Raw genomic sequence first — 25711 nt, forward strand, 5'->3', positions numbered from 1 at the left:
GAGGAATACTTGTTTGCTGCAGCAAATGGCATAATCCCTAAAGGTCAAGCATGGGACAGTAACAACAACAAAAGAAATAGGTCTTTAATACGCTTTTAAAAGTCAGACAGCAAATTTAGCTGCTGGAGAGCCAGTGTGGCCTAGTGGTTTGAGTGCTGGACTGTGGAGACCAGGGTTTGATTCCCCGCTTGGCCATGAAACCACTCACTCTACCATGCTGGCAGCCAACTAATGCACACCCTCCAGTGTTTCACAGATGAAGAGCCAGCATGGCATGGGGTTCGATTCCCTGCTCTGCCATGAAACCCACTGGGTGCCCTTGGGTGAGTCCCATGCTCTCAGCCTCAGGAAAGGCAATGGCAAAGTTCCTCTGAATAAACCTTGCTAGGAAAACACCATGATAGGATCGCCTTAGGGTTACCGTTAGCTGGAAACGACTTGAAGGCCCACAATACACACATTTAGCTGTTGAATCTCTCCTGACAGGTCCTTCCACTGTTTAGGGATGGGGGCAATAAAAAGTCCTCTGGGTGACATTGTCAGTGTAGTCCTGGCTGGATGAAGTACATGTTCCCCCGAGGACCTGAGCGTAGGGGGTGCGTTATACATGAGGAGGAGGCGTTCCTACAGGTAACCTGGACCCAAACCATGTAGGACATTAAAGGTAACAACCAACACTTTGCACTTTGTAATAGTGTAGATAGAAGGTTCTTTCTTTTCTTTCTTTCTGTTCACCCTGAGAGTGGAAGAAATGGCCCTGACAACTCTAACAGAGTCATATTGATGGTGGACAGAAAGTGAGGAAGTGCTACTTATGGACTGAACGTATACCATAGTAAGGTAATGTGTATCTTTACACTTGCAGACTGTAAGGCAAAACCCCCTTCTTTAGCACCGTAAGTGACTTCACCCTAAAACAATCCACAGACGCCCTTTTTTCCTAAGGGAGAGGGCTCTGCTAGTGAGAAGCAACGGAAAGACGCTAGTAACCCTTGCAGTGCCTTTCATACTGATCTGCAGGAGAGGGCCTTTCAGAGGCAAAGGTTTTCCACAGCTGGCAAAACATCTGCTCTCTCCAACCCATGCCATCTGACTGATCTGTGACTGCCTCAATCCACAGTCAGGATCCTGATGCATCTGCCTGCAGAGAGCTTATGCCGCAAGGCTGCCAGGCTCACATGATCCCAAGACTGACTGATATCCCGGTGCAAGCTTCCGTAGGCTGCATCCACACTGCAGAAATAACCCACTCTGACATCACTTTAACTGCCATGGCTCAGTGCTATGGAATTCTGGGCTTTGTAGTTTCTTGTGGTGTCAGAGCTCTCTGCCAGAGAGAGCTGCTGTAACTGCCAGTGCTGTGGGATTTTGGGATCTGTGGTTTTGTGGGATAATCACCTTTCTCTGTTAAGGGAGCTCTGGTGCCACAGCAAACTACAGATCCCAGAGTGGCATAAGATGGTGCCATGGCAGCTAAAGTGGCATCAAACCGGATTAACTCTGCAGTGCCACGACTACATGGATGATTCTATCTTTGCTTTCGTGAAACTTTTTTCCTCCCTGGTGTTAAAGAAGTATAATCAAGCAATGGCAATAAGCAGCTTACAAAGCGTAAGCTAATTGCCCCCAATAAATTACTCATTTTAGCAACCTGGCAAGAATGGAAGCCTGAGTTAACACCTTGAACCCCTGCCTGGGATTGAACTCACAACCTTGCGCTTTGTGAGTGAGCAGCTGCAGTCCAGGCATTTAACCACTGCGCCACCACAGCCCTTAAGAAGAGCAGGGGAGAAATATACATGAGCCCGCACTTACCTTCCGCAAGGTCTGCAAAAGAAACAGCGACAGCCAGACCCTCTGCGCGCGCACCAGACTATCAGAAAAATTCCAAGTCCCGACGTGGGCGTGGCCCTACGCCCCGCCCCCTTTTAGGCACCTCCCTTTAAAGAGCGTCGCTGTAGGGAAGTCCGAGGACTGCCTCGGAGCATGCTGGGAAATGTAGTCCCTACAGACCTAGGGCCACCACTCACGTCTGATGGCTGCCTCAGAGCATGCTGGGAAACGTAGTCCATGCTGGTTTAGGGCCACCACATGCATCTGAGGCTTTGAGTCTATGCGATGAACTTCTTCATTTAGTCTCAAGGGTGTTACGAGATACTGATTCCACACACGGCTATATCTTTGAATTCGGGCCTACTATGACTGGACACCCCTGAGGCGAAGCGGGCGGGGGGAAAGAAACACACACAGAAAGAGAAGGCGGAGTAGAGGTTCCCAAAGCATGCCGGGAAGTGTAGTCCCTGTGGAATAACGGTGTATAGCTCCTACGTCGGTCGCACTTTAGATAAACGCAGAGGGAGGGCCAGCAGCGTTCCAAGTGGAGGCAGAGGGCGCGAGGCAGGCGAGGCGAGGGTCTCTCTCGCGAGAGTTGGAGCGAGCAGCGGCGGAGGCAGCGCCCGGAGGCAGGCAGTTGGGCGCGCGGACGCTTGGGCTGTTCTTTCATCGTCGCCATGTCCTACTGCCGGCAAGAAGGTACCGGGGAAGCGGAGGGAGGGAGGCAGGCAGCAGGCGCGCAACAAACTCCGGCTCCCAGAAGGCCATAGCCTTGAGCCAGGGAAGGGCTCCAAAGAGACCCCCTGCCCTGGCCATGCTTCCCAGGGAAGGCAGAAGGCAGCCCCAGAGGGACAGGAGCAGCCCCTGCCTTGCCTTGCCTTCCCCTTCCTTGGGGGCCATGGGGCGAAGCCCCTCATACTTGGGGCGCCCTCAGAACCTCCTTGGAAAGTCGCCTCTGCTCCTACACTCTCCAGCATTTCTGCTCCAGAGCCAGGAAACCCCATCATAGGATCGCTAGATGGCAGGTGACACCAAATTAAGAGGAGTAGCTAATACCCCAGAGGACAGGATCAGGATCCAAAATGACCTGAATAGACTAGAAAGCTGGGTTAAAGCTAACAAAATGAAATTCAACACAGAGAAATGTAAGGTATTGCACTTAGGGCACAGATATAGGATGGGGGACACCTGGCTGAATGAAACTCCGTGTGAAAGGGATCTGGGAGTCCAAGTAGACCACAAGTTGACTCAGTCCTTGGGGAGACCAGGGTTCCCATCCCCGTCCATCCATGGAAGCTTAGAGGGTGACCTTGGAGAAGTCAGGCTCAGTCCAAGGAGAGGCACAGGTCAGCCCCCTCTGAATCAATCCTGCCCAGTAAACCCCAGGAAAGGTTTGCTGTAGGGCTGCCATAAGACAGTAATTACTTGAAGGAACACAACAACAACAACAACAACAACAACTTGGGGGCTTGAACTTTCAGGCGCCTTCTGCCTGGAAAGCCCATGCGGCCCAGAGGCCTCTCCCAGGGAGAGAGTGTGGCCTGGCTCCCAGTGACAGCCAAGTCCTGCTCCAAGGCACTTTTCATGCCTCCACAAAACTTTTGGGGAAGGGCCTTTGGGCGAGGGATGGGCAGCTCTGGAAGGGGCAGGTATACCCTGTGCCCCAGCCCCACAGCTAAGACAAGCCCAAATGAAGCCACCCCACTTCTGGCTTCATCTTTAGTTGGGTTTCGGTGGGGGTTTAAAGGTTTTTGGAGCTATATGGCAGCAAAAAACAATCCGTATATTAAACACAAAATGGGGGGATGGAGGTAGTTTTGGGGATTGGAAGCCTGGGGCAGCTCCTCTTTCCCAAATACTGTTCCAGTGGAAGGAAAAGTTAGGTAAGCTTTTGAAAGCTTGTGCTGTAATTCTGCTAGAGGAAGAAAACACATGCAAAATTCAAAGCATCGTTTGAATTTGGATATCCTTAAATCAAGTATTGCTGTTGAATGTACTGCCGTTTTATTCTGAGGACTTCTTTCACACTTTATTTCCTCAATAAGCTTGTAAAGTAAGTTAGTCCGAAGGCCTTTTTACTCCCTGGCGGCATTATCTAACACATGAAAGGCAGCCCAACCCATTCTGGCTTTTGGATACATGCGTAGATTTATTGCTGCATGAGCAGCAAAATGGCTTGGCCATGGATTTTTCTCAATGTCCAAACCATTTTTAGGATGGCATCTATTTCATGATGTTGATGTGTTATTCTTTGCCTCATTCTCAGTGAAGACTCCATTTAGTTCATTCTTTATCTTTCCTCCAGTTTTCCCTCTTCTTGCTCACAGAACAGAGTGAATGAGGACATTGACTAGCAATTGCTGTCAGGTTGTGTAATGCTCACATGGTAGCATCCACTAGAAGCATAAATCACAAAGGGTTTGATTTCATAAGGTATCATTGAGAACACTGTCTGTAATGGAAAGCCAAGTGGACATAAAGCAATAACTTTATAATAGTAATACTATAGCCATTTGCTAAAGCAATTTAAACAAAAACCGCATTTATTTCAGGTTAAACAAAAGTTATTTACATTTATAAATAAGTTATTCAGATTTATAGATAAATTTAAGATTGCTTAAATTCATGCTTGTAAAAATATTAAATTACATTTATTATTTATAGGCTTGCAAAGCTATAATTATGATTTTGATTACTGCCTTCCAAATTATAGTACCTTTAATTTGGTACCTTAAATTTGTGCCAAGTGTTTTCAAGGATTAAAATGCAGTCTTCCAGCTGGACCCCAATTCCAACGTTCCTCACAACTGACTGCGAGTTAAGGCTGCGGGGACTTCAAGTCTAACAGCATTTGGAGAGCCACATGATTCCTACCCCCCAAGTTATAGTCTCTTAAGACTATGAATTGGTTATGTTAAAATATATTTACAGCTCTGTAGAAATAAACAACAACAACAACAATATTGTAGTAGATCTTTAAGGTGCCACAAGATTCTTTTCCATTGTTTCTTGTGCAACAGATTAACACAACCACTCCTTCAATGAGCTTTCAGGTACTTCTCAGCCCTGTTGATAGGGTTAGTTATCTCAAGTCTGGGGTAGTAATGCCTGAATGTACTTAGATGGATCAGCAACTAAAAGCTAAGAACTTCCCATACTGTAAGAGTCCTGGTGTGCCTTACTTATTAAGGCCGCATGTAAACAATAACGATTTTTATCTCTGGCAAGTGGCAAAGTACCATAGCTACCTGGGAAAACGTGGGAAGTAGAAGAGTGGAGTCTATACTGTATCTTAATATCACTGAAATAATAGAGTGCAGGTGACTAGTTGACATTTTAACTTAAAATTTTGATCAAATTAAGGCTGGCATCCTGCTTGTGAATAACAATGAAATAAGTTGGATGAATGCCATCATAACTCACTTTTGGGGTTATTGTGGGGGTCAGAGTTCTTTTCCAACCATGATGTGATCAAACTCCCCTCCAAAATGTACCTTGCAAGCACTGCAGCTCCTACTACAAAGCTCTTTCCTTGTTGTTGGTCAGCAGAGGGATGAGTAACAATGCACCCAGCTGTTTTTATATAGCTGGACATGCTGCGGCACATGTCTACAGAGAACTCCAGAGATCATCAGGATTATCTTGTAGATGATTTCTGTGAAGTTTATCCAGCTGCAGGAAAATAACTGGATATGTCCCAATTCATCCCCCTGCTTTACGACAACATAAAAAGGATTGTATGTGTGTTGAGGGGGGCACGGTGCTGCTCACAAGGCTATGGGGGAGTACATTGTGAGATGTAGATACAGAGATGTTTATGGCGGCTGAGAAAGCGTGACTTGCCCAAGGTCACCCAGTGGGTTTACATGGCTGGGCCGGGATTCAAACCCTGGTCTCCAGAGTCATAGTCCAGTGCTCAAACCACTACACCACACTTGCTCTCTAGAGATGGCTCTCTAGAGCTTCAGAGCTGCATGATAAACATAGGTCTCCTGATCTCAAGTCTCCCCTGCAGTTTAACTTTGATGGAAATGAGAAAAATGTTTTAAATTGTGACAAATAAAAATATTCCACATATTCAAGTTGTTTCCCACTTTTTGATCTTTTATGAGCAGTGTTCAAAGTCTGCCCATCCTTTTAAAAATATAAAGCCTGATCAGTTAATTATCAGTGTCTCACTTCATCTTTTGGTATTAGCTTAACTGGGACCCATAGACCTGCTTTTTAAACGAGGCTTGAGAAAGAGAAGCAGAAAAATAATTTCTCTTTAAGGAACTACTTGAACATTATTTTGTTTGGGTGAGTTATTTGATTTTCTTTCCCCTAGCCTGTCACTTGTTTGAAGATACAGTCTACCATTCCCTTAGCTTGTTCTCTATGTATCAGCTTTCACAAATGTCAGAAATGTCAATCACAGGTCAGAGGCTCTTTATAGGACTGTACAAGGCTCAAGCATTACATTTCTGATATACACTCATCCTTCCCACATTCTCTGGAAAAACTGCATGTGGAATGTGGAGAAACTGCAAATAACAAAACCACTGTGTTTTTACCTGAGAGAACACCTCTCTAGGAATCTCTAGGTCCTCTAGTGCAACTCTGTGGTCAGTGTCTGGCAGACATTGACCATAGAATTGCGCTGGAGGTGCTAGAGATGCCTAGAGGAGTGTTTTCTCTAAGAATCTCTAGGTCCTTCAGTGCAACTTTTGGTTATAAAGTTGACCATAAAGTTGTGCTGGAAGACCTAGATATTCCTAGAGAGATATTCCTAGCTCCAAAACTAAGGAATGACCTTCCGGAGGAGATCCGCCACATTTACACTGTTACAGCCTTCAAGAAGGCCCTTAAGACAGATCTCTTCCGGCAGGCCTTCCCTACCTAGTTCCTCCCCGTTTACTGTGACTTAAGTCGCTCTGTCCACCAGTTCTTCTCTTAAATTTAATGAGAAGAATTAAATTAAAATAAAATAAAATTCCTGCCTCAAGAAGAAGAACCCTCCCTCTTTACCTACTGTTATCATCAGACCTGGGAGGGAGTGAAAAAGACAGGCCCAGTTCCATCAGGTCTAGCTGTAAATTCTGTGGCTTATGTCACTCTCTTTTATCTTATCTTATTTTATTGTATTCTCTGTATTTTTATTGCTGTAACCCGCCCGGATTTCTTGTGATTGAGCAGGCTATAAATAAATTATTATTATTATTATAAAAAATCCGTCTATAAGAAGAGCCGATTGTATATTAATGTGACTGCTAACTGTCCTTCTTTTTCTCCGTCCAACCCCCCCTCCCAATTTTTAGCTAACCCCATTTTAATGTTTTTATATTGTTTATTGATATTGTTTGTTTTAACTCTGGGATGGGGGGTTGGGAAGGGATTCTTTAGAATTTTATTGTATTTTTAATATATTTGTTATTGTTGTTACCCGCCTGGATTCCTTTTGATTGGGCGGGATGGCATACAAATAAAAATTATTATTATTTTCTATAAATCCATGAATCCGGTAATCAAATCCGCAAAAGTCAAAGCCGCAAATATGGAGGGGGAGTGTACTGTAATGATGATTTGTGTAGCACACTTTGTTCATAGTGCTTCCTATAACTACAGTACATACTTTCTTTACGCAGGGGTCCATTCCGGGCTCCCCCGCGTAAAGCGAATTACCTATGCTCGAGCCCCATTTAAATGAATGGGGCTTGTGCACGCATGGCACGGCAGCACACGCCATGGGCGCACCCCCCCCATTTTCCCTATGGGATGCGCCACCCCCTCTCCCCACGCGGCTTTCAGCATATGCATGAATCTGCTAGAGCACCCCACATATGACGCGGGAGCACTGTATCCAGAATTCCTTACAAAAGCCATTAAAATATACAAGTATTATTGCCTTTATAGAGATTCACATTGTGAAGCAACTACCTGAATCATATTTCCTAACTTATTCTTAGTGTTCCCAATGCTATTACACAGCTTTAGATTTTCTTCTTTGGTTTTGAACATGTTTGTGGCTCATTTACTGTTTCCTAACTGAGCTATGAACTTCAGCTGGCTACTGGTACTATATTTCCAGATACTGCAGCAGCAGTCTTGAATTGTAATTTGATGACAGTTTACCCAAGTGGGACCTCTAGTGAATGAACAGGTTGCTCACCTGTAACTGTGTTTCTTCGAGTGGTCGTCTGCGAATTCACCCCAATGGGTTTATCCTGCGCTGCAATCCTCGGAAACTTCTAGAATCTCTAGGCAGAAAGCATGTATCTTTCTGCGCACTTTTTGGCGGTAGCTCCGCCCACCCTATATAGGCCCCTGGTGGCCCGCTCCTCTTCAGTTCCTAATGAGCCGCTAATCAGCGCGCAACAAGCGTTGTCAAATGAGCAGACACTGAGGGGATGGATGGGCGGTTTGTGTGATTCGCAGATGACCACTCGAGAACACAGTTAAAGGTGAGCAACCTGTTCTTCTTCTTCGTTGTCTCTGCGAATCACACAAAGGGTTTAGACTAGCGCGGCATAGTCAGAGGAGGGGGAGTGTCAATACCAAATAGTCAATGACAATAAATATGTAAACCAATACCTGCGTGATTTATTCACAGTACAGGTTAGTGCATGGCAGAAAGTAACACACTGCCCTCCCAAACGCTGCATCAGCCTGCCCTTGCATCCACCTGTATGCCTAATGAATGTCAAAGGCTGGACAGCCAGCCTGCCTTACACACATCCTCAAGGGGAATCCCCTCAAAAAGGCTGAGGATGCAGCTACCCCCCTAGTTGCATGGGCTCTAACCGACCCCGTAGGGGCTTTCCAGCCAGTTCGTAGCAGAGTGGATGGTGTTGGCCACCCATTTGGGAACCTCTGCCGTGACCCCGGCAGCCCCTTCTTGGCTTCGGAGGTAGTAGTAGCACAAAAAAAGTCTCTCCAAACACCTGGAAGCAGATGTCCTTCCAGATAGACGCCCGCGCCTGCGGACCTCCAGGCATGGAGGTGAGCTCAGAGTCTGTGGTCGGATTAGAGCCAGAGTCGACAAAACAATGTCCTGGTTGATGTGAAAGGCAGACACACCTTAGGCAAAAAAGTGATGTCTGTACGGCGCACCCCCTTGTCCTTAGGGAAACGGGGAAGGCAGGTCCATCCTCAGGGCACACAATTCACAGCTCGGTGGGCTGACGTGATAGCTACCAGGAAGGCCGTCTTCCAGTCAGAGTCTCAGGTCCGTGGTAGCTAAGGGCTCAACGGGCTTAGACCCAAATGTGCCGGACGTTGTCTAGACTCCACTTTGTTGTAGGGTCTAGAATCGGTGGGATGCAAATTGTTAAATCCCTTAAGGAACTCTTTATGAGCGGATCCCCAAACAGAGAAGGCTTTTCCTGAAATAAGTAGTGAGACGAAATGGCAGACAGGTAGCACTTGATAGAACTCAAGGAGAGGCCTGTGTCTGCTAAAGTCATAAGAAAGTCCAGGACTACAGGGATAGAGACCCGGGATGGTGAATGTCCTTTGCTTGTAGAAAGGTTAGGAACCTATCCCATTGTAGGCATAGACCTCTGTGTGGACGGTCTCTGTGCTGCCTTGATAATATCCTGTACGCCGATGGAAGTGTCCTCAGGATCGAATCCTCCATGCCACCAATGGGAGAGATTCGCATCTTGGGATGGTGAACTCGTCCGCCGTGGAGCGAGAGCAGATCGGACCGGTGCTCCAAGCGGAGATGGTCCTGCGCTCGTTGTAGGAGCGGAGCAAACCAGGCTGCCTGGGCCACCACAGAGTTATCAGGTTGCGTCCGTTTGGTCGGTCCACATCTTCGAGAGGCCCCGTGTGATCAGAGGAAACGGAGGAAGGCATAACAGGAGCCTTGAGTCCATTTGAGCTGGAAGGCGTCCCCTTCCGATCTTGGCTCTCTGTACCGTGAACAGAATCTTGCGGCCATGGGCATTCAGCCGGGAGGCAAACAGGTCGAGAAGGGGGGTTCCCAGCGATTGAAGAGTTGGGTCACCACTCTGGATGCAGCCTCCACTCGTGGCAAGTGGAGGATGACCTGTGAGTTGGTCTGCAAGGTCGTTCTGGTCGCTGGGCAGATGGTGCACTGTAGCAGAATCTTGTGTCCTATGCACCATTCCCAGATGCGGATGGTGACTGACAACAGAGTCCTCGACTTTGTACCCCTTGTTTGTTGAGGTAGTACATAACGGTGGTGTTGTTGGTAAGGAGAAGCACCACCTTGTCTGCGAGGGACCGACTGAAAGGCTCTGGCGCTTTCTCCACGGCAAGCATCTCCAAAACATTGATGTGGAGAGTAGCTTCTGCCGGTGACCATTTGTCCTTTATTGTAAGGTCCAGTGTGTGGGCGCCCCATCCCTTGCAGGGGGGCGTCGTAGTTAGAGAGATATCTGGCTGAGGGGTTGAATGGCATCCCCACACAGACGTTGTCGGATTGGAGCCACCATCGTAAGGACTTCTGTACATGTCCTCGGGGATGGTGAGCAGCTTGGTAGACGTGTCCTCGGCGGGGTCGAACATGGAGAGGAACCAAGATTGAATGGCCTGAAGGCCGGTCTGGCCCACGGTGTGAGGAAGGTGGTGGAGGCCAGGTGTCCATGGCGACCTGCACTGCACGGGCCGTAAGGCGCCTTGGCGAAGGCAGGGCTGTAGGGATACACGAGGGTTTGGGAACCTTGTCTCTGGGAGGTATGCCTCATCTGTACAGAGTCCAGCGTTGTTCCTAAGTCTATCCGCTTGGTAGGAGTCAAGTTGGACTTGTCGAAGTTGACCTGTATCCCAGTGCTTGCAGCAGGGACAGGGCCAAATTCAGCTGCTTGAGTAGAGAGTGTCCTTTGAGGATGTGCGAAGAGCCAGTCGTCCAGGTATGGGAAGACTGTGATTCCCTTTTGACACAGGTATGCCACCCCGGGTGCCATGCACTTGGTGAAAACCCTTGGGGCTGTTGAAGGCAAAGGAAGGACCTTATACTGTAGGCCTGGTGGCACCAGCGAAGGCGAGAACCTGCGGAGGTCTCCAGGATCGCGATGTGGAAATAGGCCATCCTTCAAGTCCAGTGTCACGAACCAGTAGCCTTCCTGCGGAGTGGTAAGATAGAAGCAAGGGTTACCATCCTGAACTTCTTATAAACATAAAGTCATGAGGGCCCGAGATCCATTAGGGTCTAGGCCAGAGTCTTTCTTCGGTACAGTGAAGTACCTGGAAAAGACGCAGCGCTTGAACCTCCAGGGGGAGACGTGTTCAATAGCGCTTTGTCTAGAAGAGTGCGCACTTCGTCAGAAGGGTGTCCGGGGGACAGTTGAAATAAAAGCTCCGTTGGTGGGAGCTGAGGAGAACTCAAGGGCATAGCCCCTGTGGATGATGTTAAGTGCCCAAGAGTCCGTGTTGATGGTGGCCCAGGTGTTGAAGAAGTGGCTCAACCTGTTGGAGGTGACGAGGTGCACGGGGGCACTTCAGAACCTTTTCTTCCTCTGCCGTCTTTTTTCCTAAACCCTGCTCGGTATCTAGGTTGGGAAGACTGGCGCTTGTCACTGGTGGGGCAGGCGACCGAGCGGATCGGCCTTGAGGCTGAGTGTCCTGTGGTAAGGACCATCTTGGGGCTGGAAGCGGTATGGGCCACCTGGTTGCCAAGGGCGTGACTAGGGTACCTCTGGTGTGAGGACTGGGACGCAGTGGATGACCTACCTGGCTTTCTAGCCGCGCGGTCTTCATCCTATAACGGAAGCTGGCTTCTCGTCTGTGTCCCGGGTGGAACAAGCCTGAGTTGTCGAAGGCATGTCCCTCTATAGCGCCTTCGCTTGCGGGGTGAGATCCGAAGATCGGAGCCATGCGTAGCGGCGGAGAGTATAGGACCAGAGAGGACCTTTGAGCACGTCCGTCGAGTGCCTGGCAGAGATGATCTGTGTCTACCTATCAGGTGAATTCATTCCTGAGTGCAGACATCATGCGCCTCCGTCCGGTCAGCGATGGTAGGGTCCATCTTTTCTACGAGGTACTGCACGTAGGTCCCATGCAGGCCGCTAGTTGGCCACTTTCAGTCCTCCGGCCGCTGAGGCATAGAAACTTCTTGGCCAATCCGTCCAGCTTCTTACTGTCCTTGTCAATCGGGGGGGACGAGGACTTCAGAGCCAGGTGGACTGGGCTCCTTCCCCGATAGCCGAGTTCAGCTTGGGTGGTGGGAGCCAAGATGGAGCAGAAGGGTGACCCGATAGAGGTTCTCGATCCTACAGGACGTCGACGGGATGGTGGCCGGTGCGTCCCATTAGCGCTTAGCAATCTTCTTCGTGACAGCAGATATGCTAAGGCTGGTGGAGCTGGGGTGGAACCGTGTTATCCTCCTCTCCACAGGATCGAGGGCATCGTCCTCTGGATGGGCCATTCCAACTTCAGGCATCTGCCATCCGGATAACCCGTCGGCAAAAGACCTGACGTCGTCCGTGGGCGACGGACTGACGGTCCCTCCGGGACGAACGGAGCCTCGTCGTCATCGGAAGAGGGGCAATGCAGAACGTGGGGACCTTGACCAGGACCTGAGGGCGATCTACTGCGCCTTCTGGCGAAGGGTCAGTGGCGCCCAGATCATCCAGCCCGTGGGAAGTGCCAGTCTGGCGATGGTTCCGTGAGTAGGCCCGGATGTTGCGCCGCAGGCGGGGACGGGTCCACGGGGATCAGGTACTGACCCGTTGGTGGTCAAACACTAGGTCTGGAAAGGCGTCAAACAGGTCCTGGTCGCGCTCCATGGAGCCTGGACGGGCCTGACTTCAGGGCAGCATCTGCCTCGGCTCCAGTGCGGCCGATCCTTCTCGGGGGGGGGAGGAACGAGGACGCTCTCTATCCCGTGGTGCGAGTCGTGGCCTTGCCTCAGGGAAGGAGAATGAGTTCTGATCTCTGAGGAGACAAGGGGGCATCCGAGTCGTGGAACTCCCCTTTGGACTCGGAGTCCACGTCCACATCTGTAGGGCGTCCGCCGGTGCAGACAGGTGGGCTAGCGAGCAGGACTTGGGCTCGAGAGGCCATCGGGAGGCAACCAGTATAGGAGTCGGGGTTTTCGCCAGTCGGTGACCGGAAGATGTAGACGGTACCGCCTCGACTCAGGCGGAGGCACTGAGACCGTGCCTCAGAGGTCCCTTGCAACGACTCTAGCGGGGCGCTGATGAGCGAGGCCCGCTCTTGTCGCGGTCAGTGTGTTTGTCCCCTTTTCTCTTGGGGGCTTTGGGGCGTCCGCATCCCCAGAAGCTCCAGAACCGCTAGGCTGGCTCAGGACCTTTTGTAGAGCGCAGCCTTGAGTGTCCGGTCCCATTTTGAGGGCCTGGGGCACATTGCCTTACAATGGGGGCAGTTGCCCGCATGTGAGACTCCCCCAGGCAAAGGGACACATCTCTCGTGGCCATCGGCCCTGGGAATTTTCACCCCGCACTTAGTGCACTGCTTGAACGCGGCCATGGTAAACAATCCGTTACCGGTCCGAGGTCAGCCATAAGTCAGAGAGAAGTCAGCCGATTAGGGAAAGTCCGAAGATCAAGCCGATTCCATACACAAGGCAGCAGAACGCTCGCGAAGTCCTCGAGCTGCTTAACGCGACGGAAATGAAGGAACTGAAGAGGAGCAGGCACCAGGGGCCTTATATATGGGTGGGTGGAGCTACCGCCAAAAGTTGCAGAAAGATAATTGCTTCTTGCCAGAGATTCTAGAAGTTTCGAGGATTGTGCTGCGCAGCCGCAGAATAAACCATTTGTTTGATTCGCAGAGACCACGAAGAAGAAATACATTTACAGGTCCCTGTGCTTCAGCTGGTTGTGCCTTCTACTTCCCGCATACCTCTTTCCTATTTCCAACTTCCACCAGGTAGCTGGTACTTTATCCACACTGGGCATCCTCAGTATTCTTTCTTCAGTTGTGGGTTTCTTTAAAAACAATCTAAAATTTCAAAAATCCTTCCTGTAAGCCTTGGGGTCCCTCCAAAAACTGTTAATATCTCACTGTTCTGAAATGATGTGTTGCTTTGGCTGCATAAGGATTCAGGATGAACTTGCTATTACAGTGAGCTTTTGGTTTCTGCTGGGGTTTGGTTCCAGGATAACAAAATCCATGGATGCTCAAGTCCCATTATATACAATGGCAAAGTAAAATGGTGTCTCTTGTATAAAATGGCAAAATCCAGGTTTGTTTATTGGCATTTATATATTTTGGGGAATATTTTCAAGCCGTGGGTTCTTGAATCCATGAATAAATCTCTGGATACGGTGAGCCAACTGTAGTTTATAGGATTAAAAGGCAAATGTATGTAATATTGACAAAATATTTCAGGTTAAATACATTTCATATTGAGTAAGAGCAAAGTCCTTTGCAGCTTAGCTTTCAGGGCTTGCTTTTTAATTGGTCTCACGTGGCTAAAATTAAATTAGAATGAAAGTAATTGGTTCCTTTAAATTGACTGGGATGAATACTGCTGATAGAAGTTTTTTTAAATGTTTCAGTTGTCTCTAAACTATGGAGATTACTTTGGGTTAAGTATCACTTTTGATAAACTTTTCCTCGGAAGTGCTGATGCAGGACTTCAATGTTGTAGACAGTAGGATGTGTCCTAAGAAAATATCTGTTACAGGGTCATCGTAGGATAGCTGGTTCATGTGACCATATTTGGCTTGTTTCAGCTCCACACTATAAAATCAAGTCAAATTGATTCACAATGGAAATTACATTACCCTGCTGCCACCATGAGCTCATTACTGTTTGTCCTGCCTTTGTTGACTAATGAGATTCATTGATCCCTAACCATTTCATACCGTCTTTTTTTTAAAAAAAATGTTTGTAGAAAATAATTTGCTTTTTAAAATTTAATACGGTGCCTTTCTTTCTAAACTTTCCTTGCAAGTTTGGATCAAAAGTTTAAAAATATAATAAAGTGGAGCCACAGTGTTGATCCTCAGTTTCCAAAGGTTGTCCCATTCACTTTAATTAGACGTAATGCTCAGACCCATGTCCAGCTTTGGCTGAAATATCTCAGGGCCTAGTAGAATAGACTCATTAACTTCTCGCAGGAGTGCATCTGTTTACAGAATTGTAAAGCTTATATTGGATAGTGACTTTGAGCAACCAGTTTTATCTGGACATAATGCTCTTCTGAGGTGTTTTGTGTATGTTTAAATTATCAGGAAAGGACAGAATTATATTTGTGACCAAAGAGGACCATGAAACACCAAGCAGCGCTGAACTGGTAGCAGATGATCCCAATGATCCTTATGAAGACCATGGTGAGTGATATAGAAATAAAGGTGGTGTTCCTTTAAGCATCCTTTTTTGTGTTTGGTTTCTTTCTTTATTGAAATTAAGTTAATCTGGAGGAAAATCCAGATAATATCTTACTTGAAATTATATCCACACTTGTTATTAGTGTAGTGAAATAAAAATTAATGTATCGGAGCTGGGTTTAATCATATCGAAGAGCAGATCCAGTTAAATCAGAGGGTGATGATTAAATTAAATCTAGAGATGAAAAGGCCCAGGTTGAGCGTGTGTGTGTTTGCTCCTATTTTTTTCAAATGCTTTTTGTTTTTTGCTTTTTTCCAAAATAACTTTTTGTTTAGTTTCTTTTCTTAACTTTTGTTATTTTTTCCAAAATAATGTGTTTTGGAAAATTTATGGAATATTTTATTTTAGAATGATGGCTATGATATTTAAAGTATTCATGAATTTGAGAGCCAGCAGGATGTAGTGGTCTGAGCACTAGAATACAACTCTGGAGATCAGGGTTCAATACCCTGCTTGGTGGAAACCCACTGGGTGATCTTGGCTGAGTCACACATTCTCAGCCTCAGAAAACCCCATGATAGGTTCACTTTAGAGTCATCATAAGTTATAAACAACTTGAAGGCACACAACAGTAATATGCATATTAATTCCCCAACATTTTATTCTTAAAAACTATGTAACAGGGACACTTTTATAAAACAATTTACAGTATAATATAATTACAATTCCTGATCTTGGTTTTCTTTTCTCAGTACTTCTTATGGGAATCTGTGTTTAATGTCTGCATGATACTATGAAGAACAAGAGGAGGCAAAATAACTTTCTTTTCTTTTCTTTTCTTTCTTTCTTTTCTATTTATTTATTTATTTTTGCCTGCTCCTCATAAACTGACTAAAACCACAGAGGTGCCTTATAGTTTAGGACCTTTTTGGTGAAAAAGAAGAAAAGAAAGAAAATTTGGTTTGTAATCATTGTCTGAATAAACTCTACTTTTAATGTACCACATAGGATAATTTCATGCTACAAAACCTCTGGATAGTTTGTGTCTCTAGTTAAAGCCAATTGTTTTCAATTGGTCTCTTCTAACTATGACTAAGTCTGGATCCAGTCCAATGAAAATAGCCATCGACCACCTAAATCAACTTTCAAAACTCAGAAATAGTCCAAGCCAGAATTTCTCACTAAAATAAACTATCATATTAAAACAACTCTGAATTAAAACAGTTTAAAAGCCTTTTAAAACATAACAAATGAGTAAAAAAAATAAATTACAGCACCCACATTAAAAGACTCTTGCAGTGATGTGTTACTGACTCCAATACCTGCCTAAATAAAAAGTCTTCTGGTTGAAGGAGAGCAGGGAGGGGGCCAGTCTAGCCTCCCAAGACAGGTCATTCCACAGCCTGAGAGGAGTTACTAAGGAGGCTGGCTCTTGGTTGGTGGCACCAAGCAAAATGCTTGCTCTGTAGGTCTGAAATCTCATGCTGGTTCTCATGAGGATTGGTCCTAACCTGTATAGGACTGTACATGTCATGACCAGCACTTTCAATTGTGACCAGAAATAGGACTTGGTATTTGTTTTTAAACCCACTGAACTTCTGGTGTCTTTTGGTCCAAAATTCAGTGCTAATAGTTGCCTTGAGGTCTTGTTTGTGAAGATAATGTGAAATTTATAATCTTAACAGAACTTGCTCTGGACCTGGCTTTTGCCTTATGTAATCATCTGACAGGTAAATCAAGAGTGAATGTTCCTTTTTAATTTTCCCTTTAATGTCTTTTGTCTCAGTGGGATTTATGTCAGTATTTGAAAGCTCTCACCATAGCCTTAACTGCAGTATGTCCTTCCTACATTACTGTTTGCTGTTGTCTTAGTAGATTCCTTTTTTTCCAAATAAGTGCTCTACTTTCCAGTCTATACCCCTGTTGTTGTGGCTCAATATAGCCTCCAGTCTCCCATTTGTCTTTCTCTGCATGATATGTATTTTTTTAATGCTTTCCTATGGACTGATAGCTAGATTTGACACAAATAAGAGCCAACAGACATGCTTTAACCCAGTTTAAGGCTTTCTGGAAGCAGTGCTAGAAACATATCTTTCTGAAACCTTAGAACCATAGCTAGTTGACATTAACCATACTGAACTAGAACTTAGGCTATAAATTTCAAGCTTAAATAAAACAAAGCATAAATGGAATGCAAGTCTTGTTCTAAAAGAGAGCTCTACTTCCAGGAGCACAATTTCCCTCTAAAACAAAATGTATACAGTATTCTCTCCGTGCCATTTTTTAAAGTCTAAAAAGCTATCTTTTTTACTATGGCTGTGCCAAATTTGGCAAGAAGGCTGCAAAAATGGATGGGGGTGACATCTTGCCCACCCTAGACTATGAACCTGTGGTTGTATAAATACTACATAAAGCAGCTTAATGTGTTCTTATGAATATCTGCAAATAGAAATATTGGCTCCTTCTCAAGTTCTGATTTCATGTATAACTTGGTTGAAACTGAAGGCATTGAGAAGACTTGACCACTTGTTTACCCTAGTTTATATATTATATGCTGACATGGAATGAAGGGAAAATGGAGAGTTTGCTTTGATGTAGGGAAAGGTTAAACAACTGTATTGATGTATGGAGGGGAGTTAATATGGCAGAGTTGGGAAAACCTCAGTTTAGTGCAAACACTACTCAACAGAGCCTCTCCAACTTTACTACTTTAACCCTCCTCCATAACAGACTTATCTAATGTAGATTGCTGGAAGCTGTAACCAAAATTAATTTACTTCTAAAAACGTAGAAGCTACCAGTTTCTCTTAAAAGCTACTGAGAGATTTGCTCATTTATACAAATATAGGGTGCAACATGTGTCTGTCCATATTTCTTGGTAGTATTTTTGTGCAAGCTTTAAAGTTGAAAATGTTTTTTCTTTTACTTCTAAAAGGTGGTTGTGAATCTTCATTTGGCTCTAGGGGGCAGCATTCTCACACTGAGAAGGCTGTACTCCCAACTGTCCTTCATAACATGATTTTATCTCTTGATATAATTTTTGTGTTGTGTCTTTTAGATTGTAAGCCTGAGGGCAGGGAACTGTCTGATTAAAAATAATAAATGTAAGCCTCCCTGAGAGCCATTAGGGCTGAAGGGCGGGGTATAAATACCTAAATAAATAAATAAATAAATATAATTTTGTTTGTTTGTTTTAAAATGTGAGTACAGTGTCTGAACAGTAGTGAAAGCCAGTAATCCAGATCACTTGTTCATGCTAAAACAGCTGTTTCAAACTTAAAAGAGATGCTTGTCATACTTGGAAATTAACAGCAGTTTGCAGAAATCACTAATGAAGTAAATCAGAGATTTCACACCCAAGTGCTCTGGGGTGCCCAATGTCCTACCTAGCAGATGGTCAAACAACAAAGCAATTTTTTAAAAAACAGCAACCCAAAAACCTGACAAATATCAGTTCCTTCTGAATCCATGCTAAACCATCAATTCTGCTTGATTGTCTATTTTTAGATTATGAATATTTATTTTACTTCAGCCACCTTTATAATTTTAACATTAACAACAAATGTAAAGTATAATAAAAACACTAGCCCTCTCCCCTCAATAAAACCGAGACATGTAAAGAACAAAAGCTCCCAAGAGTCAGTACTAATTTCATGGGAAAGAACCAACATCATAACATAAACTAAAAATACATTTTAAAATCTTATAAGAAAAGGATAGGTTTTATTAACTTAATTTTTAAAAATTAACTTAAAAATTAAATAGTAATGAGGATGTTTGATGAAAATGACAGTTAGTTATTTAAGTCAGTTATTCTTGCTTCCTCCTTCGCGTAGCCAAACAACCATCTCCATGCTGGTCAGGTCTGTTGTATTCATCAAAATTCAGATGATCCAGGCACTTCAAGATAACCTCTGAAAAAGTTTGATTAAATGGGTAAGTTTATAGGAGCAGAGGGGCTTTCAGATAACCTAATCCCAGGCCATTCAGGGCTCTAAAAGACTATGGCCAGCATCATGAATGAGTCTAGAAACCAGTGAGTAGCCAAGGAAATTTATTAGACATGGGCATAATATGGTCAGGTATCCACTACCATTTAGCAGTACTAAGCTGCTGCATTTTGAACCAGTAACAATTTCCAGATCATCTTCTATATACTGAAACCTGTAATTTGACAAATTAAGTTGGTGCTGAGTATCCTCATGTTAGTTATTTTAAACATTTATAGCGTGACTTAACAAAAATGTTTTATTATACTCCCTTACATCGGCTATAAGCTCATAAAGTGCAGACTTAAACAAGTGGCTACTGTTCTGTGCAACTTTGAAGCTGCAGGGGTGTTCAGGATCTTTGAGCAATTATGCCACAATCCCTGCCAGCTCTTTGGCATCAGAGCTGGGCAGAGGGCTGGAAATTGCTTGGCAATTTTGCGGTAAAGGTTCTCTGAGAGCCTTAACCATGTGATGTTGAACCAGCACCCCTTCCCCAATCCTACTTGGCTTCAAGGGAATGAACTTATTTCCTGAGAGTGAGGGGTTCATTGCGTTGAATGCACACCCACAACTTATGCCTAGGTAGCAGATAGGTGTACATGTCTCAGCCAGTGCAGTAAGCTGGCCAATTTCCTCAACTCTTCTGGTTTTCTGTGTGTGCCAGAAGGTCTTATATTTTAAAAGCAAAACAGATGTGCACTAACATTGAGTGCAGGGGAGAACAACTTGTAGCCCTTTGGTTGTTGGACTGAAATTCCTATCACCCCTCACCATTGGCTATGTTGGCTATGTGTATCTGGATACCACCATGGCTCTAATCAGTTTAAGTCAAGGCAACTGAGTCCACTAGTAATTTTGGTTTTTGTCAGGAGATCAAAGGGGATGCAATTTGAGCGCATCTGGAAATGAAGCTGGTTGAGTCACTTGAACCTGGTTGAGTCAGCATTCTAAATTTAGAGTCCAGTTTTCAAAACTATGAAAAGAACTGTTAATAGGGCCCGAGATCTTTCTGCGTGAGTTAAGATCTAAAGCACAGCTTACACTAAACATGAACTACACAGTAAGCTACAGATTTTGTCAGCACTTTTCACCACCTAGATTTGTGTTGTAGCCCTTGTCAGTGTAAACTGTAGCACTGCATACTACACATTTCCAAACTTAGGTTTAGTCTTAAATATTTGAGATGCATAAATCATATGTGCTTCACTTTCTTATCCTCAATGGTTTGTTACACAAATTGTGATGCTTTGTCATAGGGACTCCACCTTATGTTTCATTGAAATAAGATATATTACTGGCTAAGAGCTGGTATGGAGCTTACAGACTGTACTGAAGTCATCTGCTACATTGCACTGTCAGTATCAGAGATGCATCTGAAAGTTTAAAGTTGAATTGCTTATAATGGGGACTTTGGCAGGTTACAAACAGCCGCCGCCATTCGCTGCGTAGGGAAGCCCCAGCGGCCAAACCGTGAGGCTTCCCTGCGCAGCGAAAAAGGAGCGCCGAAATGGCGCTTCTTTTTGAAACGCGGAAGTGGCGCCGCGAGGGGCGGAGCGCGCACTCACGGTGTCACTTCCGCCGCGACACGTCTGGACGCACAGCGTCCAAGACATCAAAATGGCGCCCATGTGGATGGGCACCGCCATAAAGTCCGTGCTCCGCGTGTACTGGCAGGAAGGGCTGTCAGGAAGGTAAGAACCTTTCTAACCCTAATACGGCCCTTCCTAACCCTAGTACGCGCGGAGCGTGTACTTTATGGCAGTTTATAACCCGCCTTTCATTCTCACCTGTTCTTTTGGGTTTGAAGATGGGGAAATCAGTGTGGAAGTTGAATGCAATTTTGTTGGATAAGAGAACATGCTTCCAACCAGTGTCATTTGGTTCTATAGAAGCACAGAACAAATGACTTAAATTTCTCTGAAGATGCCAGCCACAGATGCTGGCGAAACGTCAGGAAGAAACTCTTCTAGAACATGGCCACATAGCCTGAGAAACCCACAAAAAAACTAATGACTTAAATTAACTCTTTAAATTTACTACACTCTGGTACAAAGAGCTAGCTAGTTTGCAATTGTCCTTAGCAGACAAGCAGTGCTACTAGTGCTCTTGCACAGCATGCATTTTATTTGGACTTGTACTGGGGAGGCTCTAGATGAACTGTGCATTTAGACTTTCCTATCAGGTTTCTTGTATACAGCCTAGAATAATATTTCGAGCTTAATCTCATCCAGTAAAATTTATATTTTTAATTTTACATTTGAATTAAAATTTGGTGTTAAGGGGTTTGGTGCTTTGATTTTAATTTTTTAAAAAAGAACTTAGGAAATAATTAAGAAGAACACACACCACACTTTATGGTAGGTTTCAGTATTTCAATTATTCACATTTCCTTTCAATTACATTTAAGAAAAAAATGAATTCAAATGGTACTAGTAGAATTTGTTCAGTGGGACATAGGTATCTCAATCACTTTAGAGCATCAGTTTTCTCCTGAAGTGGAAAACAATAAGGGCCACAGTTCTTTTGAGAGTGTTTCAGATGTGCCAAACTCAGTGACCTTCTGCTTACATTTGAAATAGCTACTTTGCCCTTGAATACCTTCCCTAAACCAATAGCAAAGTTGTATTTAATAGTGAGCTATACAGAGAGTGTTATCTGACCTACAGTTGTGATCACTGATGAAAACGTTGCCCCATTTTTGTATTCCCATTTGAAAGGAAGAAAGAGGATACGGTATATTATAGCTTAGAGGGGGAAGCACTGGCATTAGTTATTCACATTTCCATCTTATAAAGGAAGTAAGCCTAAGGCACTGAACATTTTTCTTGGCATCTGTTTAGGTTTGCTTTGTGACTGTTTTCTTGGTGTGGTTTTGCTAGTTTCATGAGTATGGAGAATCTTTGTAGTTAAGCATAGTTGCAAGATGAAGTTCCATTTCTTTGTAGGTGTGTGGCTATGCTTTGTAACATGGTGGTAGCTGGCTGGTGCCAACTTCTTGAGGGCTTTAAAAACAGCAACAAGGACTATCTAACAACTTATTTTCAGAGTATCTTTATAAATGTATTTGAAGCATTTATCTATTGTTTCTTAACTCACAAGTCAATGAAACTTTTCTGAGCAATAGGAAATATTTCTCAGAGCAAAGCTGTTGTTTTGAAGTCAGAGGTATGGGGCATGGGGAAGCTGTTCAACAGTGGAACACACTCCCTCGGAGAGGAGTGGAGTCTCGGCCATCTGTCACAGGGGGTGTTTTGATTGTGAGTCCCTGTGTGGCAGGAGGTTGGACTGGATTGCCATTATGGGCTCTTCCAACGCTATGATTCTAAGTGGGGAACATTTGGCAGATAATCATTGTAGAACATAATCCGTCATTATTGTAAATTTCACATCTAAATTTACTAGCACACAAGTTTCTGTTAGCCTTTCTGCCTATATATATATTAATCTGTGCTGCATCTTTAGTTTGAAAGATATTTTTTTAAAGAAAGGCCAGGTCTTTAAATTTATAGCATTTTCCCTGGCTATAGGCAATCAGGCAAACTTTGTTGCTTGCTCTTAAGACATGTTGTATTTAGATGTATAGCTGTCCCTCCATTCTCACAGTCTTCAGTCTTGCATCCCTTGCTTATGCGCGAGGGAGGAATGGAGGGGAAACATAGGGGTGCGCCCCCATGTGCCTGACTCCATTTTCGCAAGGGAGTCCAGAACGGATCCCCGCGAAAAAGAAGGGGCAACTGTATATATTGTAATTTACTTGATGTAGAACCAACATCCTGTCAGCATGTATTCTTCAAAACATAGAATTGTTCAGATTGATGTTAGGAGATTTTACTGTAAGGTAGGCTGTTGTCCACATCCTGCATTGTATTTGATCTGCAACACTACAGTTCAGTCAAATGAAATTAATTCAGTAGTCTTTTTAAAATATCTTTACTTACCATTAGCCTACTAATTTTGTTTCCCTTTCCTAGGTTTAATATTACCTAATGGAGATATCAACTGGAATTGTCCTTGCCTTGGTGGAATGGCTAGTGGTCCTTGTGGAGAACAATTCAAGTCAGCCTTTTCCTGTTTCCATTATAGTAAGGAGGAAATAAAGGGATCTGATTGTGTGGACCAGTTTCGTGCAATGCAAGAGTGTATGCAGAGGTACCCAGATCTGTACCCCCAAGAAGATGATGACGATGATAAAGAAGAAAAACAGAGCAAAGATTTAGAAAGTACGCCTGCTGTAAGCAAAGGAGAAGAGGGATCTAGCTAATGAAGCTGCATGGAGGCTGTGGTCTCCTTTCTATATTCAAAAGACCTGTGCAAAGAATCTTCACCCCCTTCCCTTTTTCTTCTCCATCCCTTTGGATCCTTCAAAGAATGCCCTTCATATCTATTCCATACACTATCATGTGAAATAAATTGCTGCAAAGGAATGCACCTCAGTTGTACAGTCTCAGCAGGTATTGTAGAGCAGTTGTTCCATTGCAAAAACCATCTGCAGATATCAGCGCTGTTCTAACCATTATTTTCTTCTCCGGTCACATTGTTTGCAGCTTGGCTTAAATGAGAAAAGTAAAGACGTGGCACCCGCACACATGGGGAGGAAATCTATCAGGAAAGATGATAGATTAATTAAATTAAATTTGTGTTGGTTGTCTCTAAATGTCTTCTGTGCTTTAAAAAAATGGCATTAAATGCTTCCTCAAAACCAGGAATATTCAGAAACTGTTGAGAATATGTGCAACCATTTCATTTGGGTGCTTTAATATCTACAAAATTTTGTATATGCTACTGATTTCTGAAAATGATAATATGTTGTAGGAGGAGTGGGATTAATGTTATAAGAATAATTTCCCCATTTTAAACGAACTGTGTTGATCAGTTTTCACATAACTGAGTTGGTAGTTTAAAAAAAGCACTGACCACTGTGTACCTTAATATTCCGTTTTGTGGGGTCCCCTCTGTCCATTCTATAGACAGGTAGTTTAAAATGGTGCCCTTCACAGGAAAATTACAATGTTACCTGGAGTAACAACGTCTGGATAGTAATTGTAACATGAATGTATATTAAAAACAAAATCTTTCTACTTTGCATTGAATTTCTTATTTCTTTTATTAATGTTGGTGATGACTTGACTATGGTATGAGAGGCTTACATCAATTTATATTGTTAAGTGAAAATCCTTATGTAGCCTTGGATGCATCTGTGTATTTTGAGAGAGGATCATCTGCTGCCACCCCCCTTCTGTATGCCTTGTGGAATGAATAGTCATTGCCTTTTCAGGGGCATCAAGATATTAACTGCTGTTGCAGAAACACTACAAGTGAGCAGTTCCATGCTGTATTTTTCTTGTTGCTTTTTGGGTGTATTATATGTCCTCCTCAGGTATGCAGATTATGTATTTGATCCAGGCAAAACCCACTAGAGTATGTTAAATGTATTGGGTTGTACCCAGTTGTATTCCATTGCTTCTGTGAATAAAAGGGGAGGCAGCGTATTTTTTGCTAATTTGCTCTTACCCCATGGCCTGCACCCCTCCAAGGTCTGTTTCAGAAGTTGGGCTAACTATTGGGAAAGTGCAGGAATTAATGTGGGAAGCTGGGCGAGAAAGGGAATTGGCAAAAAAAAATCCTCCACTTTCTATTCATGGAAACCTCTGGAACTGGACACAACCCAGTTGATCTTGTCAGAGGGGAATGATCATGAGAAATTATTACTGGAATGAAAGGCCCGTTAGAGGTGACCATTTAGGAAGGTGAGTTTGAAAGAACCATGTTGCAGGCAGAAGAATAATCCTCAACAAGAGGAACGTTTATTAGGGAAATACATTCTTGGATACCAATAACCTGATCCATGTTGGAGAATGTCTTCCCTCATCACAGAACAGCCATGAAGAGAGAGGAGGGTTCAATCTCGGTCACTTCTTTTTCTTTTACAAAAGAGGGCAGTCAGTCACTTAAATAATCCTGACTGAACTAGACAATGTTATCTGCCCAAAATGCTTTTGGGATAGCTGGCTGACAGAGGAACGAAAATCAAGCAGGCAAGGAAGATACAAAATCCTAATCTCTCTGCCTAAGACACCTCATTCCTGGTGGAAAAGCAGCAACAAGAACAAGTGCAGAAGCTGCTGTTTCTTCCAACATCTGGTGGCCTGCGTTTGGCTTATTTGCATTCTTTTTGTTATACTTTCAACAGCAGCCAATACTGGAGGTGGTAACATAACCTTTTGAAAAGTGATCTATCCTGTATTAACTTTCAAAACAAAGGATAGGGGGATATTAGACCTGTCCTGCTCCTCCCTAAATAAGCCCTTCTGAATTTGCCTAATTTGGGGTGGGAAGAGGACTTCATTTCTATTCTGCAAGGACTTGGTGTTCTGTGTGGTAAAAACAAAAATATATACTGTACAGTACTGCTTTATTGCTTCTGCTTTATTGGCTTGACTTTCCTGCAGCTTAAGTGTTTTACAAATCTTGACACATGGCTGCAATTCCCATTCTGCAGATAAGGGACTGGAGTTTTTCAGGACCAGGCTAACACTATCCCTGCACTGTGCTCTCAGTTTCTAAAACTAGTTAGATTGCATTTTGTCTCCATTCTAATTTTAGTTGTGATCCAGACTCAATGTTAATCCATAACTGTAGGTTTA

General features: G+C 44.2%; 2 protein-coding genes across 2 annotated transcripts in view; one reads left to right on the forward strand and one right to left on the reverse strand.

Moving 5' to 3' along the window:
- TMEM43 (transmembrane protein 43) overlaps positions 1-2221 on the reverse strand; it is a 30571-nt gene extending 28350 nt beyond the window's left edge. The window contains exon 1 of the mRNA XM_042451896.1: positions 1816-2221. The gene's annotated coding sequence lies outside the window, so the exon portion shown is untranslated. The remainder of the gene's footprint in view (positions 1-1815) is intronic.
- Positions 2222-2319: 98 nt separating this feature from the next.
- CHCHD4 (coiled-coil-helix-coiled-coil-helix domain containing 4) lies at positions 2320-24150 on the forward strand. Its single transcript, XM_042451897.1, has 3 exons — positions 2320-2532; positions 14979-15077; positions 23039-24150. Exons 1-3 carry the CDS (start codon positions 2511-2513, stop codon positions 23326-23328), a joined length of 411 nt encoding a protein of 136 aa, XP_042307831.1. The 5' UTR covers positions 2320-2510; the 3' UTR covers positions 23329-24150.
- The last annotated feature ends 1561 nt before the right edge of the window (positions 24151-25711 follow it).

Source organism: Sceloporus undulatus, chromosome 2, assembly GCF_019175285.1.
Source record: "Sceloporus undulatus isolate JIND9_A2432 ecotype Alabama chromosome 2, SceUnd_v1.1, whole genome shotgun sequence".
NCBI lineage: Eukaryota > Metazoa > Chordata > Lepidosauria > Squamata > Phrynosomatidae > Sceloporus > Sceloporus undulatus.